Here is a 14,864-nt window from a genome sequence, read left to right as displayed (position 1 = left end):
AAGGAGGCGAAGGCTCCTTAAATAGATTTACAAAGATGGTGTTTCTAAATGAAAAAATCGTGAATTGGAGACGAAAATAGAAACTAACTAAACTAAACAAGATGACCATTATAGAACATTACATTATTTTAATACCCTCCCTTATGGTCATTGTCCTAACAACCCTACAGAAGACAATCATCAGGTCTTCTGATCACTAACACAAAGAAGGCTGCCCCTTCTCTTCAGAACACTCTGTTGCTGCCGAGACCCTCCCTGGATTTGCAAAATGTTTAAGATCAAGAGAACCAGAAACCTTCCAACTTGATGTTGGGAAAACAAAAAACTGCCCCTTTATGTAACCAGAGACACCGAGAACAACTTCTCAAACTGAAACCACGATGTTGACGATAAATCGGCTAACCCTTGTGCATACTGTTGCTCTAGCAACTCTAGGTGTGATCTAGAACAATTGCAAGAAACCACAATTTTTTAAGAAAAAATCGCCAAACCCTGAAATTTGAGGTTACAAATGATCGTTTTTATGGAAAAAAACGGTAAAATCCAAAATAACAAAATTCCACGCGAAAATTGCGAATTACAGATGATACACAATTTTTGAGGAGAAAAAACGATCAAAACCCAACAAACAATTGTTACAGAAAAAAAATCGTGAAAACCCACAAACAATTGTTGAGGAGAAAATTGGGAAAGCCTACAAACAATTTTTGAGGAAAAATCGTGAAAACCTATCAGATAATTTTTGAGTAATTTGTTTTTATAAAAACCTTCGCATGATTTTTTGTCTGAAAAATATTAAAAATTAGGAACCCAGATATAATTTTTTAGGAAAAAATTATAAAAACCCAACATATAATTGTTTTTTAAGGACAAGAAATAATAAAAACCTAGAATTAATTTTTTTTATTAAAAAAATATAAAAACCATCAGTTAATTTTTTTGTGGAAAATTAAAAAAAAAACCAACACTATTTTTTTTTTCTTAGGGACAATTAGAAAATCCAAAAAGCAGCAATATCCTCAATGATTTTTTGTGGAGAAAAATCAGAAAACCTATCCACAATTTTTGAGAAACACGAGCACACAAAATGGCGCTTCGAAAACAAGATGAATCACGGGCATAGAGATGCGTGGGCCTCGTGAGGGCCGAAAAACACAAAATGTGCACAATTGATCGAACATGCAGAAACGTGATTTTGCAGAAGACAAAACCCACGAAAATCAGAAGAAAGCTCGAACGATTTCAGAAAAATGCCTCCAACGAATTTTTTATTTTCATAAAATATTGAAGAACAAATTTCTGGAAAAAATTCCAGATCAGAAGAGGCTACAAATTTTTGAGGAAAAAATTGCCAAATTTTATGAAATCCCATCTACCCCGCTTTGATACCATGTTATGGTAAATCAATGTTATTAAACAAAGGAGACATAGGCTCTTTCAATAGATTTAGAAAGATGATGTTTCTAAATGAAACAGTTGTGAATTGAAGATGAAAATAGAAACTAACTAAACTAAACAAGATGACCATTATAGAACATTACATTTTTTTAATACCAACTACTTTCAACTTTCATTTCATCGTGGCTTTTCATTCTCCCATTGTAGTGGCTTTTTATAATTGTTCTATGCTGGTAGAAGTAATGAATGGTATCCATTATTAATTCATTGATCACAAATATAATATCTGAGATTGTCTAAGTTTCGAAAAATCTGATTACAACATGATAAAGACGATGATATTCTTCTGTATATTGTTGACAAGAAAAAATCGATCAAGGAATCACGCCATCTTCATGGCCATCTGCTGTACGTGGTAATGTTTTACACAAACATATCAACCATTTGCTGTGATTTTTTGAAACATTAATTCTGATCTAACACTTTCTGTTTATCCAATCTGAACCTATTCACAGATTTTAATCAAAGACAAAGATCTGATCACATACCACAAACGAAGTTGTGATCTTCTGTACAGCCCGATACAAGTTATTTCAAAGATTTAAATATGCAGATCGTATCTCATCAAAATTCACAAACTCAATACTATGGTTTGAAAACCGACTATGCTATTGGCTTATATCCAATCAACAAGATCAGGTATTGCTGGCATATGTTTTCTATGACTATTCATAAACTGATTAATACATCCAAACTGAATGTTCATTTAACATCAATGACAAACTAGGGTAACAATTTGTCCCAATCCTTCTGCACAAGGTTTCCAGCATGTCATCATATTTCAAGCATGCAGTCATTCTTAAATTTGTTGCAACAACTTTTCCCCAAAACTTGGTTGCATTTTGTACAGCTGCAACTAGGCCTTCAAATCACAATAGGTCAAATTGTGCATTCTATCAAGCTTGAATAAGAAGTTCAATGCTTGCCAAGAGCCCATCTAGCATGATGCCCAAACTCAAGCAAACTCATACTTCATGATCAATTGCATCGGCCTGCTAGTTGATGCCTAAGATGCATACTATATAAATAACTGATATAGTGCTTTCGATCAGAACATGCCATGCATCTTCTTTCATAATATGAGAACATCATTTGCATTTACGTGCCTGATTATTTTATGAGAACTTGATATTATTATTTTGATATTGAACTTGATGTATATGATGCTATGATTTCAAGTTTATGGTGGTTTTGTTGTTTATATAATGCTATGTAACATTCTAATCTTAATTCATGCTTCTAGGCTGCATATATATATATATATATATATATATGTATGTATATATTATTTTTGTACTAACAAACCCAAAATGAACCCAAACCCCTTTTCAAAATTTTGCCGAACCGGTGCCCGAACTCGAACCGACAACTTAGGCCTAGATAAATAGTTCGGGCCAACCAAGCCAACTGCCATGTAGCAAAATATATTGATTCTCAAGTGTCAATTCTCCATTTGAGTGTTGTACAGATTGCCTGAACTATGAACTGTAGCCACCTAAACTATGACTTATGGTCACTTTGTAATGTCAAATTTTTGACCGGTTTGGGAAATTTTATATTAGTTAAGTTTTCCTAGGCTCAAAAGTATTTGAGGAGGATTAAATTATTTAATATTATGATTCAAAGTTTAATTAAAATAGTGTTAAATAATTAGTGACTTCAATTAAAATTACTAATCAATAATGGTGCGGGAAAGTAAATGAATAATTTATTATAAGGACTTTGGTATTGGAGAACAACATGGAATGTTTATTATTTTGTTTCAGTTTGGATTGGATAACATGTGTAGAGCCTCTTGATAAGCAAGCAATGATACGGTGTGCCTCCTCATGTTCGCTCTCCGAGCTAGTATCTGTCACCTTGTCCCCTACATCAGAGGTGATCTAAATGTAGCATGCTTTGCCTTTCACACGATAGCTATGACCAGGTTCCCATGGTTCTTGGCAAGTGAAACAAAACCTCCCCAATTCACTTCTCAATTCAAATTTCAACTTTGGTTGTGTTGATTTAGGCAGATTTGGAGTTCTCATATCTGTCTTGTCATCTTGCTTCTCATTCTTGATTGGGAATCCTCTTGATGAATTTTTGCCTTTTCAAGTAGAAGAATCCATGGCCCTAGCTTTCTTGACTGCATCCTGAAGTTGGCGAGGACTAAGGGCTTTGATCCAGCCTCTAATTGGATCCATCAAACCGTCCAAGAATAAGACAATTAACCTCCTCTCGAAAATGTCTAACTAACACAAAGTCTCTGAAAATCAGCAATGTAGTTGTCTATACTTATAGAACCCCGTTGCTTCAACTGTGCCAATTCCTTGAAATGGAGTTCAGTATCTTTCTTTTCGAACCACTCTATAAGTCTCTCTGTTAAATCAGTATGGGACATGATCTGATCATGGCCCATGGTAACCATGCCGTGGTGCCACCACTCATGAGCAACTCCGTTGTAATGCCCCATATCAGGACTTAACTTAATTTGCCCTAGAATTCCTAAATGAGGTATGGATTAACACCTTGATTTAGAGCCACAATATTTGATAAATATTTAGCTGCTGTTAAATATATATCTTCTAAGTCTGCGACTCTTATCAGGTCCAATTCTTATCCTTGTTGTAGATCCAAAATACTCAGATCTGTATATAGATTACTGTCTTAACTTAATAATGCTGAGACTGTAATTCCTTTCTTTTATCGAATTCTGATCTTTCTTCTTTGATGCCTTGTCATTACAATGGTTGTTGAGTTGTTGGACTATTGTTGAGGGCTGCGGGTGGTCTGAAGCAATCTTTGTTCTTTGATACTGATTGGTTCGATCTTCTTCTTTCTGATTAAATCTTCCTTGCTAAGTGCAGGTTATATATATATATATATATTTCCTATTCTGTCTTGCTATTTCTGCCTTTGGCTGATCTGCACTGCTTCTATAATAGTTGAGGATGGTTATACCTTTATTCCTCACACAACTTGTATATATACCTGTTCAAATACCCCTTAGCCCAAATGAGGTGACCTTTCTAAGGGCCGGCCTTGTTTATAAATACATGTATTTAATTTAATTTTTTTCTTTCCAAGGGTGGCACTACATATAGGCAGGTTGGCCAACAATCTAATTTTATTCATCTTGGTATGAGTCGGCCCTCCTTTTAACTGCTCACATAAATTTTAATTATCTTTAATATGGGTTGGCCCCTTGCATCTATTTGATTACTCATGCTTATTTATATAAGTATGCGACTAGGTTTTGAGATTGTTGTGGTTAGGGTTTTAAATTTGCTGCAACCCAGGGAGCATGACATTCATCTTGGTGTATGCTAGCATTTTTGATGGCTTCGTATTCTGGCATTGGGTTAAGTTGGAAGTATGTGTTCACCTTCTGAACTGAAGCACATACCATCATCTTCCCTGAATCATAAAAGAGAGGTAAACTAAGCTTACCGATTTTCCTCCTGAAATCATTATTGTGATCTCTATTGCCCCTGTTTAACAAATGTCTCATCTTGAGGTCCATGCAGTCCTTGAGGGACATATCCTGTTGCAACCTTGCATCAACTCAATCCTGTCTAAATCGATCCTGTAGTTCAATCATTGTCGATGCATTTCCTTCTTGAGGCTCAACCCTGGGAGGAAAGAGAGGCATCATATGTCTAGATCCGGATGCCGAGGCATGCTGATAGGGATTCCTATTGTTGATTGAGTTTTCACCATTACCATTGTTACCCCCGATATTGTTGGTATTATTCCCACCAACATTAATACCCATTTGCCTGGCCATAATTTCAGTTAAGAAAGATAAATGTTGATCTGTTTGTTGGGCTCTCTGTTCTGCTGCCTGTTGCCCTCTAACGAGAGGATCTAACAAGTTCAAGAATCTCTCGTCACCTACATCTTTGGCTGCCCCATCACGCATGCTTGTATTGTTTTTTTTAATTCAAGTTTTAGAATTGTTTGCACTATTATCATCCTGATGAATGCTCAAAAATACTTGAGGCTTTTTAACCTGTTTCTTATATTCTTTGTTATAATACCTTCTTTCCCTATCGCTCATGGGATTCACACGCTGGCAGGTTCACCAGCTCTGTTACCACTGTAAAGTCCCCAGCTGGAATCTTGTCCACAATGATTAACTTTCTTCCCTCTGTTATTTTGTCAAATGGTTTGTTTGCTAGTGGTTTTATTTTTGCAAGAAGAAATAGAGGTTTGTTGTGTTTGTATACAGATTTATTAGAAATAATGAGAATTCATTTATTTATTGAGCAATGGAAATAGACAGTTTTTCAACAACTGCAACTGAGATACATGAGAAATTGCACTAACTGATTTAAATAAGCCCAGTTACTTTGGCAGTATGAAACAATACATGATTGGAAGTAAGAAATTTGTGATGCATAGGCACAAATAGATTGTATATAATGTTATACAATGTTGAAGCCCCAGGAACTATATTCCAATGAGGAAGTCCACGGCCCAAGGTAAAATTCCAATTTGAATACTTCAGCTCCAGTAGAACCAAGTAACCAACACATCCACTGCTTCAATAATCTTCTAACGGTCAATATATTTCAATGCTCAGCAGCAACGTTTAAATCTTCATCCACAGACATACCTGTGGTATTAAAGAAGCTGTTTCACTAAAAAGGTCTTCAGATATGCACTGGCTCTTTGTGGGGAGTGTAGAAGTCCCACGGCAAATGAATGAGAGAACTGTGGATGAAAGGTTCCCGTGAAGTTGAATAGACATGTGTCTCCACGTTAAAAAATGATTTGGTAAAGCTGATCTTCTGACACTACCATTCCTTCAATATTCTAGATTTTAAGTCCTCAATAACTTTTTTTATGGGAAGAATCATCCCCTCGATCTAGACAATCCTTATGCAATATAAAAGCTTCGGCCACAAGTAATCTGTCCCCTAAGGAAATAAGACCTCGATGCATGCACACCAATAATCAAAATGTTCACTTCTTGCAGTGTTGCGACAAGAGTTATGAAGGAGCGGTCTTTACACATTTGTCTTCGAGTTACACCCAAACCAACTTCTTTAACTTCAAGCAATTATTAAATCAGTTGTTCTCGATTCAGATATTATCCTCTTTACAGATTGATTGCTTTTAGACCAGAGAAACCTCACATCTGTAGAATGGAATGATGGATTGCATTATAGGAATGTCTCTTCATATTTTGCCCGATGGAACCCCAATCTCAAATAAATTTAATAAATCAAACTTTTGCAATAATATCCACCCAATATGAAATATAATATTTTATTGCAGAGTAAAAAAGCTTCTACAGCAATATATGCGTTCTACTTTCAGACAGAACAATAAATCTCCAATCTGCTAATAAACCTTATTCTGAAACAGCGTAATTACCTCTTCATTTCTGAGAACACCTTTATTGCAAAAACCTATTCAATATATCTGGCATATTCTTTCTTGCATAACTACAACCAATGATTCCATCTGAGAAGCCTACCTGACTCCTCTAAGATCATCTAGGACAGATAATCTCACTATCGGAGATGATATTTTCCCATGCTCCAATCCCGAGGAATAAATTTGAGCAACCTCTCAAATCAATAGAAGAAAATTATAAAATCCAATCATTTCCAAGAACAATAATATAGTTTTTTTTTCAGTTGCAAACTGTTCTCGCACAGTTTTTTGTGAGTGACTCTAATTATTCTTTTTGACTAAAGTTATGATAATTAATTACCAATAAATTTACCTTTTCATTCATTTTAAGGTGAATAGAACACAGTTTTTTGTGAGGGACTCTAATTATTCTTTTTGACTAAAGTTATGCTAATTAATTACCAATAAATTTACCTTTTCATTCATTTTAAGGTAAATATATTAAATAATTAATTTTAATTTCTTTTGCACCATTTTTGCCTTAAAGAATAAAATGGGACATTACAAGTTCCATGCTAGCTTGTTTGATTTGATTTTCATTTATAGAAATGTTTTGTATATTTGAATGTCATGAAAGTTAAAAAAACATGGGAAGGAGAGAAATGCAATTATTTGGTTATGTTGGAGCTCAGTTTAGTAAATATATCATTTTTTTTCCTTTTTGTCTTGGTCTTGGATTGGAGAAAGAATTATGTATATTATTACTGTGACATTAGGATGTGTATTGTTGTAAAGAAAAAATATATTCTCATTTTTTTACATTGCCATTAAAATGGCTTTGTCAGATTTCTTAAATTGCTCAGTATGTTGAGAAGAAAAGTCTGAAATGCTAAATAAAATAAATACAGATTGCAAACATGACGTGTGAGACACACCCTCTATTTGGCTTTCTAGTGGAATGTATAAAGGTATTTCTGATAAATTATTTTTTCATATTGATGGAACGATGATAGTAGGATCTTGCATAACAACAAACAATGGGCATCATATCTTGTCCGGGTCTCTTCAAAGTTTACATGATCTCTTGAGTTATGTATCCGTGCATTCTTTTTGTGGGTAATTTTTTTTTTCTGCCTATTGTAGGCTTGCAATGTGCCTACCTGATAAGTGCCAACAGCTGGAAATCTCATTCGTGGTAGGCAGGTCAAGTTATAAATGCTTATCAGGGTGATTGGTAATTTGCCCAAAAATACAACTAGCAGTCGCCAAATAGTTTGAGTGTCCTTTTCCCCTAGTAATGATTTGACTATACACTTTATAGAAGAATATATGGGCTTAGTTATATAAAATCCCTACAGAAGATCACTTTTGCATCTCAGTGCATGCATTTGGAATTTTGTTTTGAGAACAATAACTTTGGCTGTAAGAGAATAGCTAACCAAGTTTTTGATAAGCTTCTTGCAATCTTTATATGTTATAACTGGTCCAACCTATGCTATTTGATGATAGATGACATTATTTGATCACTTTGAGGCTGTGGACACTTACTGTGTTACCAGCCTTGTTTTGATTTTGCGCCAATCTATCTTTTTCTTTAGTGACATGCATTCTATCACATATTCCTAACTCATATATAATATCCAGTTTTGTTGACTGCTTCTTGGTGATTTCTGAAGGATATAGTGTATGCTGTGCTCTCTCTCTCTCTCTCCCCTGCCCTCCTCGCCCCCTCTCTCTCTTCTTCTGGTGATGGTTTGTCATTGTTATTTTTTTCGTTTTGTCTATGCCTTGCACATAGATCTTTGAAGAAACAAATGTGAGCAATTTACTGTTCAATGTTCAAAATAGTGTGTTTTTTTAAAACTCTATCGGTAATGCATTTGAATGCTTTCTTTGAGGCTTTAAATAATTCTATTTTTCATCTTAACTAACATTATTATCATGATTATAGGATGCTTACCAACACTAGCAACCATCCCTGTTTGGATTGGTCTGTATCGGGCTCTGTCAAATGTAGCAAATGAGGTAAGGATGGACATGTTTAATCATGAATGTCAACTAATGTTACCTTCTAAAATAGTTGATGAAAATGATTGTCGATGTTTACAATTTTTCTTTCATTCTTTCTAAGATAAATATGTGCTTTTTGTATGGACGTGGCTTGGTTGAAGGGTCTGTTGACAGAAGGTTTCTTTTGGATCCCCTCTCTGGCTGGTCCTACCACTATTGCGGCTCGACAAAATGGGAGTGGGATCTCATGGCTCTTCCCATTTGTGGTGATTACAATCTTCCCTTGTAATGCAGAGATGAGTCTTGTCAATATTGTTTGTATCTTGGCTCGAAAGATTGCATTTTGCTGTTCTATGTAGCACCGTGGTTATGATTTTCGTATCATGCACACTGTCCATGTCAAATGCTGTAGTATACAAAAAGGTTAGCTTCATTTAGTAACAGTTATAATACAAAGATTAATCTTGTCAACATCATTTGTATTTGAGCACAAGAGATTGCATTTTTCTGTTCAACTCTTCATGAAGGTTTGGTTTTGTATGAATGCTTGCCGTGCATGTCAAATACACGAGTCTGGGAAAGGTTAGCTTCTTGAGGTCATTAATCTGCATACATAGACAATATGGCTTGCTTGTCTTTATTTATAAACTTCACATTATTTGTGCTGAACATCATCTTTCATTAGTTGTTTGTATATGTTGTGCCCCTACCAATTTTTCTAGGAAAACAGGTTTTATTGGTTGATTAGATCTGACCTGTAGGGGAGCAGAAAACAAAAGCAGTCTGATCCATTTTTGTCAAGTTGATTTTTATGTAATTATATGGCTGAGGGTTGTAATACATTTACATCCATTCACCATACCAGCAGATAAAAGCAGAAAGAAAGATATTATATATATGTTTATATATGACCAAAAGTAGGTCAATGAGACTAGAGGTTACATCAGTTAACAATAGAAAGTTATATGAAGAGAGAACCCTAGAACCAAAACAATAAAAGTACAGATAAAAGCAGAAAGAAAGAAATTATATTTATGTTCACAGATGACCAAAAGTAGGTCAATGAGACTAAAGGTTACATCAGTTAACAGTAGAAAGTTCTATGAAGAGAGAATGCTAGAACAAAAACAATAAAAGTATATAAATTAAAATAAAGCATCATGCTGTGAAAATAGTGATGGAGGATGAATAAGAGCCCCGAAAGCATGTGTTGGTGAAGACGTAAAGGTAATCTCATCAAATATGCTTGTCTGCATCTGAAATGGAGGAGTTGTCTAAGCCATCATTAGTTATTGTAAGAGATAATGCTTGGTGAGGAGTATCCGAGGTTTTTGGGCTACCTTAGGAGGAATCAAAGCACTTCCTCTAGAAACACCTTGTTGACGTGTCTAAAGTCGCGTATCGATACGACTCTATCCGGCCAACGCAGAATAGAATTTACTTGCCGAGTATCCTATCCTCTCTTGAAATAAGGAGATCCCTAATGCTGTTTGGATTGATCATTTGAGCATGACCTCAATGTTTTGGTTGTCAGGTCTTGACTGCAGGATAACTCAGTGATTGATGTGTTTTGTTGGGAGCACAAGGGGCCTTACGTTTACAACAAGCTGGTCTGCATCTAGTGATGCTGTGATTCTCAGACTGCGGAATAAAATCAAAAGGGAAGGGTTTAGGGATCCTAAAGACAGCGATAAGAATGACTAGTGTAGCGGATAGACAAATTTCCATAAACAGATTCTTGTTTCGCCAGAGACACCCTCACAACTAGACAAGAACAGTGCAATCTCCAAGGGATGAAGGGTTTTCAGACCGGAGAGACTCATTTAGGCACCCAATTCTGGCGTAGCCTAAGACGAACACCTGCAGTTGAACTAAGCACAGTAAGGTTCAAACTAACCATGCACGGTGGCCTACAATCAGTAGGCCACCAATGGTATGAACCAGAAATGCATCAAATACCCCCCACATTTTGTCATTAAAATCTTTGAACTCTAAAATTTATTAGCTGAAGGAAACCATGCAAACAGAAAAAAAACAAAGACAACAAACACCATATTTCAATGCTCATATATTTGCTCCAGTTGCCATTAGAACAATTTCTACAACATTTCTACTCTATTCCTAACTACTAAATTCTAACCTTCTAACAATCTAACCTATTCTAGCTATCTACAAAAACTCTAACCAAAATGTAACCCTTTACAAAAGAAAGGCCTCTGCCTTTTATAGATTTTACATATTGAATCAGTGGGCAGGATTGACTGCATCCAAGGGCCCTGGTTTGCCTTTTAGAGCTGGCAGCTTTAACCCATGCCAACTCAATTCTCAGTTATCCACCCAACCACTAACCAACTACCTACCACTATTTGGCTTTAATTTAGTCAATTTGATAGTTAGACAGAACTTATCCACTACTGACCTGTTTCCCCTTTGTTTCAAAATATCTTGAGTAGGACCCATAGGCAGCTTTACATTAAACAATTTCAGTTCTTTAAACAAAATTTTTGGAATTAAATCCAGTTGTGCATTTCTGAGTTTGCACATTTTGAGTGTTCTTTTGCTTTTTGTCTTCAATCTTGCTGGTGGACTTCAACTTTGTGGTTCGGGTGGTGGCACGTTTCTCCGTGCTTCGTCGTGCGCTATATGGTGCATTCCTGTATTTCCTCCTCCGGCGTTGGTCGCAATCAAGGCTCCTTGACATTTCAGGCTTTCTCTTGATTTTTCATGATGATGCCTTCGACCTGCAAACAATCAATTCCACTTTTAATAATCATTTTGAAAAATTAAATAAATTAAATTAACAATCATATGAAATTTTATTTAGGTAATGTCGGGCCTCCGGTTGGCGAAGGCAGAAGATGCTCAAACGCCTCCTCTCTGACAGTGAAATTCGACCATTAACTTTATATCTTTGCACTTATTTTGCGACCAAGTGGAGAAGTTCGGCCTTGAGAGGCAATGGCTTGACTTCCATTTGACTCGGTGGTTAAGGTGAAAATATAGACACCTAACTTATCATTTGTTAAAATTCGGCCATTTAGAACATATTGCAAACTTGGACTCCTGGTTGTCTTTGCAAGGTTGGGGCCTTTAGACAAAATGCAAGATTTAAAAAGAAACGGCCCCCTTTGTGCAAGAAATTCGGTCCTTTGGGGAGAATTGTAAGGATCGTGCTTCGTCGTGAAATCTGCACCCCCCCTTTACATACTTTGTGAAGTTACCCAAGAGGCCGAACTTTCTGTTCTTTCGTCCCTCTTGAGTGAAATATAAGCCATACCCCCTCTTGGGCAAAACTTGATTTTGGAAGGGAGTGCAAACTCGACTTTGAAATTCAGTTTATAAAGTCGAAATGCAAACCCTCAATCTTAAGAAAAGACTCAGCCCAGGAGTGAAATGCACAACTTTTCCTTTAGTGACTTCTTTAACTTGCAAAATCCATTAAAATGCCGACCTAGGGTTTGAGGTGAAAGGCCCTATGGAACTCGACATTCCTAGATGATTCGCGTGACTTACACTAAAGACCTATTCGCTTGGCCATAAACTTGGGCATTATTACCAAAATGTGCGATTTTATTATGCCCCTCTGACTTGCGCGATTTTGAAATTTTCGGCTATATTGCACGAATTTGGAACCTTATCAGCCGATTTCGGCTCATTGGCTTACTTTGCACGATTTCTCTTTCTCTCATTTCGGCCCAAAAGACACTTTTGCGAGCTTTTCACTTGTTTTGGCCTAAAATAAACTTTTTCGCGATTTTTCGGTTTTTAAGCTATTTTGGATTCTTTGTTATTTTCAGTCCACGGGGCATCTTTGCAAGCCTCATCTCTCAACTCGCCCTAGGAGGCCGATTTTTTTTATTTTAAGTGATATTTTGGCTTTAAGGGATGATTTGCAGCTCGCATTTTGACCTTCTAGGCCGATTTGTGCCTTCCTTGTTTGAATTTCGGCCTTAGGGGCTGATTTGCCAACTTTGAGTTCTCATTTTGGCCTTCTAGGCGGATTTTAACTTCTTCCCTCAAATTTCGAGCTGTAGGAGGCTGATTTTAACTTGGAACGACTTTGTATTTTGGGTATAAAGGCCGGATTTGACAGTTTTAATCTTGCAATTCGGGCAACTAAGCCGATTCTGAGAAACAAACTTGCATTTTGGTCATTTGAGCCGATTTTGAAGTTTTATGACTTTGCATTATGGCCATTTAAGCCGATTTTGAGAGTTTTGTTTGATATTTCTGGTGGCTTAGAGGCCAATTTTGGATGAGATTCACGATCTTGGTGTTTGTGAAACTCGGGGTTGATGAGGCTTTTGCACGTTTGTCCCCTTCTCCCATTTCGACCTTATGAGCTGATTTGAGAGTCCCTCTTCACATTTCGGCCCAGGAGAAGTGTTTGTGCGAACTTGATTCTTGCGGCCTTTGAAGGCTTGATGACAGACGCGAGGGCAACATGAATTCGCCCTAAGACTTCAAGCTCTTAGACGAATTTTCTCTTATTTCGTCCTTGGAGGCCGGCTTTGAGCTTTAACGTTTTGAATTTCAGGTCTCTCTGTAAGAATGTGTGATTTACATTTGGAGGTAAAAGTTCAAATCTTGCTTTGAAAACTCTTTACACAGAACACCTCTCAGCATACTTTGGCTCCTAGACTCGGGGTTATCACGGGATTACACAAAAACTAAAAGACTCAAGAAAGATCCGAACTTTCCTATGGCTCTCCCTCTCTCATTCGGGCAGACTTCAAAAAACGATGGGGTCCCTTGTCCAAGACAGGGTGTGTGTGTAGAATGCATAACACACCCCTAATATCCAAGGCTAGAGTAGCTCTCCTAGTAGAAAATAAGCTTGTAATGTGAGTTAGCCCCTATGGGGTGGGGTCAGCTAATATCTAGTTAGCTTTAAGCCTATCTAGGAGAGTCCTATTCATACTACTCTTGAGTTCACTTGTGAGACATCTCACTTTTTGTCGCGCCTCATGTGGACTCACCAAGTGTCACAACATTTGTCCATAGAATCCTACATATGTAGCTAGAGTTTCAGTCCTACATACTCACCTTGTCATCCTTGCCTTTATATGCAAGGCTCTTTTGTAAATTTCACATGTTTTATGAAAGTTTCTTTCATCTTGCATATTCTTGTTTTGTGGAAGTGTTTTTGATTTTGCAAATGTTCGGCGGAATATTTCGTTGCCGAGAAGTATTTTCCATCACCTGAAAAGTTTTTGACAGTTTCGTTAATTGAAGGAATATTCTAGGCTTAGACTTTTGTTGACATTAACATGGTGTTAGCACAACGTCATTAGTTTCTTCATCAACTCAACCCCCTTCATTGTTGACTAGTTTGATTTTTTGGCTCAACTTTAGGAGCCTCATTCTTGGCCATAATAGACATGTTTCCTGGTTTTATTTTTTTAAATTTTTTATTCTGAGTATTTTTTTCTCTTCTATCCAATGGTTTATTTTATTTTTCAGTATGATGTACAGATGTTTTTTTTCAAATCACAAATTCATAGAGGTTATCTTGCATACTTCTTGATTTTGGAACTTCAAATGGCTTATTTCACACATGTAGACTCCTTTTTAGGTCCCTTTTTTGAACCTGCCTATTTTTTTTGAGCTCTATGCAGTGGGGCTGTTAGTTTGTCTTGACTGTATTCCAGAAATGTAAATTTTGAATATGCTTCTTTTGGGGATTTATATATCAAATCCATTTTTCGGAACCTATAAAATTATAAATGCACTAATATAAAGTACCATATCACTGTAAAAGTTTTGGGGGGGATCATCTTATGAATAATGGGGGTTTAATCTTTATTTTTTTGTCATTTTTGAGGTTTGTAAGGCATGCTTGGTCTATGTCTTTATTGTGCACCTCATGACATAAAACTATGATTGTCCTTCTCAAGGACACTTGTTAGAACTCAAACAGCAAATATGTCTGTAATGCACTTATATAGAGCGCCAAAAACTGGTTTTGTATCTCTTAGGGAGGAATTTCGCACATTTTTTGTGCCTCTTTTGTACTTGCATTAAGTTATAAGTCACGGGGGTTGTGTAGT

General features: G+C 36.4%; 1 protein-coding gene across 3 annotated transcripts in view; it reads left to right on the top strand.

The window, feature by feature from the left end:
* Positions 1–14,864, top strand: part of LOC131029898 (inner membrane protein PPF-1, chloroplastic) — a 216,747-nt gene that overhangs the window by 121,657 nt on the left and 80,226 nt on the right. For all 3 annotated transcript variants that reach the window (XM_057960564.2, XM_057960563.2, XM_057960562.2), the window contains 2 exons: positions 8,756–8,829; positions 8,976–9,080. In XM_057960564.2, coding sequence (XP_057816547.1) covers positions 8,756–8,829; positions 8,976–9,080 — 179 coding nt within the window. The remainder of the gene's footprint in view (positions 1–8,755; positions 8,830–8,975; positions 9,081–14,864) is intronic.

This window comes from Cryptomeria japonica, chromosome 3 (assembly GCF_030272615.1).
Source record: "Cryptomeria japonica chromosome 3, Sugi_1.0, whole genome shotgun sequence".
Taxonomy (NCBI): domain Eukaryota; kingdom Viridiplantae; phylum Streptophyta; class Pinopsida; order Cupressales; family Cupressaceae; genus Cryptomeria; species Cryptomeria japonica.
This window is presented reverse-complemented; position numbering and strand designations above follow the sequence as displayed.